General features: G+C 35.4%; 2 protein-coding genes across 5 annotated transcripts in view; one reads left to right on the top strand and one right to left on the bottom strand.

Moving 5' to 3' along the window:
• Window positions 1-4652, bottom strand: part of MIER3 (mesoderm induction early response 1, family member 3) — a 34142-nt gene that overhangs the window by 7804 nt on the left and 21686 nt on the right. For both annotated transcript variants that reach the window (XM_004678307.2, XM_012721895.1), the window contains exon 10: window positions 4111-4205. In XM_004678307.2, the coding sequence (XP_004678364.1) occupies window positions 4111-4205 (95 nt within the window). The remainder of the gene's footprint in view (window positions 1-4110; window positions 4206-4652) is intronic.
• The window catches only part of SETD9 (SET domain containing 9), a 39839-nt gene that overhangs the window by 17669 nt on the left and 17518 nt on the right, over window positions 1-4652 (top strand). The window lies entirely within an intron of this gene.

Raw genomic sequence — 4652 nt, 5'->3', positions numbered from 1 at the left:
CTGACCCGCCCACTGCTCCCCTCAGCAGTGTACTTCGTCAATCTGCCTGTTCTGCTCCCCACTCTGTCCCTGTGAATCTTCTCACCCTCCGCATCTCTGGCCTGTACCCCAGTTCTGTATGAATAAAATAAATAAATCTTTATGCTTCACAGAAACTCAAAATGGATTACAGACTTAAAAGTAAAATGCAAATCAAAAGTTCCTAAAAAATAATATGAGAAAAACCTAGATGACCTTTCAGATGGTAACACCTTTTTAAATAAAACACTAAAGCATAATCTGTGATAATTAGTACGTAAGACTTCATTAAAACTAGAAATTTTTATACTGCAAAAGACACTGATACAAGACAAGCCACAGAGTGGGGGAAAATATTTACAAAGCACATACTTGATAAAGGACTGCTATCAAAAATATATTAAAAACTTGAAAACCACCCAATTAAACAGTGGATTAAACATCTAAGACACTTCCCGTAAGATTTATACATTGTTTTTAATAAACATTTAAAAATGATCTAAATATTATTTCATCAGGGAAATACAAATTTAAAAAATGAGATACCATTATACATGCAATAGCATGGCCAAAATTCAAAACACTGACACCAAACGCTGGCAAAGATATGGACTAACAGGAACTCTCATTCATTGCTGGCAGGCAAACAAAATGGCAAAAGCATACTGGAAGACAGTTTGGTTTTTTCCAAGAAAACTAAACATATGCTTACCATATCATTTAGAAATCACTCATTGAAAACTTCTCCATTAGAAAATATGCACATGATTATTTACAGTAGTTTTTCCTTTTATATATATATATTCTTTTTTTCTAATATGATTGCTCATTTTTGTACAATGTTTGACTTCTCCTTTCAGGTGCAGTCCCTATAAAATTATCACTGTGGACTCAATTTCTCTTCCCTCTTCCCCCCCTTTGCCTACTGAATGTCTCAAAGTTATAGCTTGACTGCTAGTTTTGTCTTTTTTTCCTTCTGATCACTTATATGGTTTTTCTGTTTCTCCTAAAGGGGAAGCCATCTGATATTTGTCTTTTTCCTTGTGACTTATTTCACTGAGCATAATCCCTTCTAGCTCCATCCATGTCACTGTGAATGGCATGAGTTATGATTGCTGAGTAGTTTTCCACTGTGTATAATTACCATATCTTCTTGATCCAGTCATATATTTGGGCATTTAGGTTATTTCCATATTTTAGCTATTGCAAATAGTGCTGCATTAAACACAGGAGTGCAGGTTTCCTTTTCAATTTTTCAAAAATGTTCTTTTTTTTCTTTTCAAAAGTTTTAAATTTTTGTGTCCTCTGGATAGTTTACTAGAAATGGACGTGTATAGCAGCTTTTTCTTTATTGCCAAATTCAGAAGCAACCAAAATGTCCTCTAAAAAAGAACAGACAAACTGGTATATCTATAAAATGGAATATTAACCAGTAGTTTAAAAAAAAAAAAAAAAAGAAATGAGCTATCAGATGATAAAAAGACATGGAGAAATCTTAAATGTATATTGCTGCATCAAAGAAGTCAATCTGAAAGGATTACATACTGTATGATTCCAACCATTTGCATTCTGAAATGGCAAAATTCTAGGGGAATTTTAGATCTGTAAAACTTTTCTATGTGACACTATAATAGTAGATATTTGTCATTAGATATTTATCAAAAGCTATAGAACATTCAACACTAAGAATGAACCCTAATGTTAACTATAGACTTTAGCTAATAATTAATTTACCAATACTGGCTCATTACTTGTAACAAAAGCATCACGCTAATTTAAGATGTTAATAACAATGCTTCCTATGCACGAACTATAGAATTTTTGACAATAATTTCTATAAACCAAGAACTGCTCTAGAAGTCTATTAATTAAAAAGAAATTTTAGGCCCTCCCCTGGTGGCACAAGGGGTTAAGTCTCAGCACTATAAACTACTGGCAGACACTGCAGCATCGGTTCCATCCCTGCCCAGGGAGCTAATCCACATGGTGCAGCAGACCTCTCCTATCTGCCCGCTGCTCCTTCAGCAGTGTATTTCAGTTGATCTGCCTGTTCTGCTCCTGTATGTCTGTCTCTGGTGGGTCTCCTAACCCCTTGCACCTCTGGCCTGTGCCCCAGTTCTTGTATGCATAAATAAATCTTTTTTAAAAAGTCAAAGGTGGCACAAATTATTATAGCCAACCAACCAAAATATTCCAAAATATTAATGTTCTTAAAGCATTAATAATAAACAAAACATATTTCAACAAGAATTATTCCAAATTATTAAGAGTATACAAACATACTCTTTAAAAAATGCCTTAGAGAAATTTTAGGTTCTAACAGAATTGAATAGGAAGTAGTCTCCATATGCTTTCTACTCCCATTCAAGCATGGCTTCTCCCACTATCTGATTTATATACTTGTTACAACTGATGAATTGACACTGACACACCTTTGTCACTCAAAGTCCATCATTTCCACTAGCGTTCGTTGTCAGTATTGTACATTATATGGGTTGAGACAAATGTGTAATGGCATATACCCACCAATAATAGTTTACAAAATAGTTTCACTGCTCTAAAAATCCTCTGTGCTTTACCTATTCATCTCTTTCTCCCCACTAATCCCTGGAGCTACTGCTCTTTTTACTGTCTTTTTTTACTGTCTTTACTTACTTTTCTGGAAAGTCATATAGTGAGAATCATAAAGTATGTAACCTTTTCAGATTGGCTTGATATAGTAATATGCATGTACTGTTTCTTCATGTCTTTTGTTACTCAATAGCTCACTTTTTTTTTAAATCACCAACTGATAATCCACTGTATGGATGTGCCACAGTTTTTTCATTCATTAAAGAACATCTCGGGCCCTCCCTGGTGGCACAGCAGGTTAAAGCACAGCACTAAGAAGCTAAAGCCACTTCTGCATGAGTTCGATTCCTGCTTGCCCCGGAGTTGGCCACATGGCGAGGCAGACTTCTCCTGATCTGCCCACTGCTCCCCTCAGTAGTGTACTTCGTTGATCTGCCTGTTCTGCTCCCCTCTCTGTCTCTAGTGAATCCTCTCTCTCACCCTCCACATCTCTGGCCTGTACCCCAGTTCCATAAAAAAAAAAAAAGAACATCTCAATTGCTTCCAAGTTCTAGCAATTATGAAAAAGCTGCTCTAAACATCCATGTGCCAGTTTCTCTGTGGAAAATGTTTTCAATTTCTTTGGGTAATTACCAATGAGTGTGACTATTGGATCATATGGTAAAGTATGATCTTCTAAGAGAATACTACATTGGCTTCTAATGGTTATACCATTTTTGCATTCTCAGTAGTAATTAATAGAGTTCCCATTGCTCCACATCCTCCTAAGGACTTAAATGTTAGAATATTTCCAGCTGGTTTTTTAAAATATATTTTGGTTCTGTGTTTTGTTTTTAAGATTTATTTATTTATGCATACTAGATAAGATTTATTTATTTATGCATACTGGAGCATAGGCCTTAGGTGCAGGGGTGGTGACAGGATTCACCAGAGTTAGAGGAGGGAGCAAAACAGGAAGATTGATGAAGTACACTGCTGAGGGGAGTAGCAGGCAAGACATGAGGTCTGCCTCACCATGTGGTTCACCTCAGGGGCTGGGATTGAACTCACACTGAAGCAGTTATCGCTCACTTGCAGTGCTGCACTAACCACTGTGCCACCAGGGAGGGCCTTTAGTTTTTAATGACTGATATTTCTTCTTTTGCCAAATGCAGTTCTCACTACTATAAAGAAACATTTTGAGACCACAAATCTTTGAATAGCTTAGAAAGAAATGAAAGGCAAGGAAAGAGATGAGTAAGATTTCCTGAAGCATAGTGAATCCTTACTAGTCATACATATTCCCATTAAGTATGCTAACTGCATATGTCAAATGATAGATAAAATATTATAAGTCAGCCAGGAGCAGGCTGGCAAAGGGAGCAAGTCCCATTCTTGTTTACAGCACTATTAGACATGTTAATGGCAAAAGCAGCTTTAGCAAGTTGATGCTTTCTTTTCTAACCAATTAACTTAACAATAAGTGACTTATATTCATTGTAACTACTAAGCTATTTGTCTGAACTATTTTACCTAACTTACCTTATTCTTCTGTATAAGATGAAAATCTTTCCCAAAAAGCATAAGTGCATGTTCAAAGCTCCGGCATTCTTCTTCTGTCCATGCAGTCATTCCTTCTAAAGAAATTTTAAAATAAATTCAGTAGTCTCAAAACATATGAATTACTGATTTACTATGTCTGTTTTCCCTATAAAAGGTCATCATAAACATACATACACACAAAAGAATTCTGTATGTAGGAGATTTCGGTAAGTATTAGTCAAAAATATGCATATCCTAAATCATACTAAAAGATCTAGAATACCAAAACACTAGTTGCTTTTCTCTGTTGGGGGTAATATAATGTTTTTGTAATTTATGTTCATCGTTATTCTGATTTTTTTTTTAAATAATGACCAAATGTTTTTTAATTAGAGAAAAAAGTTATTTCTTTATGGGAGAAAATACCTTATTATTTTTTTTTTTAAAGATTTATTTATTTATACAGAACTGGGGTACAGGCCAGAGATGCGGAGGGTGAGAGGCTTCACCAGAGACAGAGTGGGGAGCAGAACAGGCAGATC

This window comes from Condylura cristata, unplaced genomic scaffold, assembly GCF_000260355.1.
Source record: "Condylura cristata isolate star-nosed mole 26May11 unplaced genomic scaffold, ConCri1.0 scaffold00007, whole genome shotgun sequence".
NCBI classification, from domain to species: Eukaryota; Metazoa; Chordata; class Mammalia; order Eulipotyphla; family Talpidae; genus Condylura; species Condylura cristata.
Note: the sequence above shows the minus strand (reverse complement) of the source record. Positions and strands in the feature narration are given on the sequence as shown.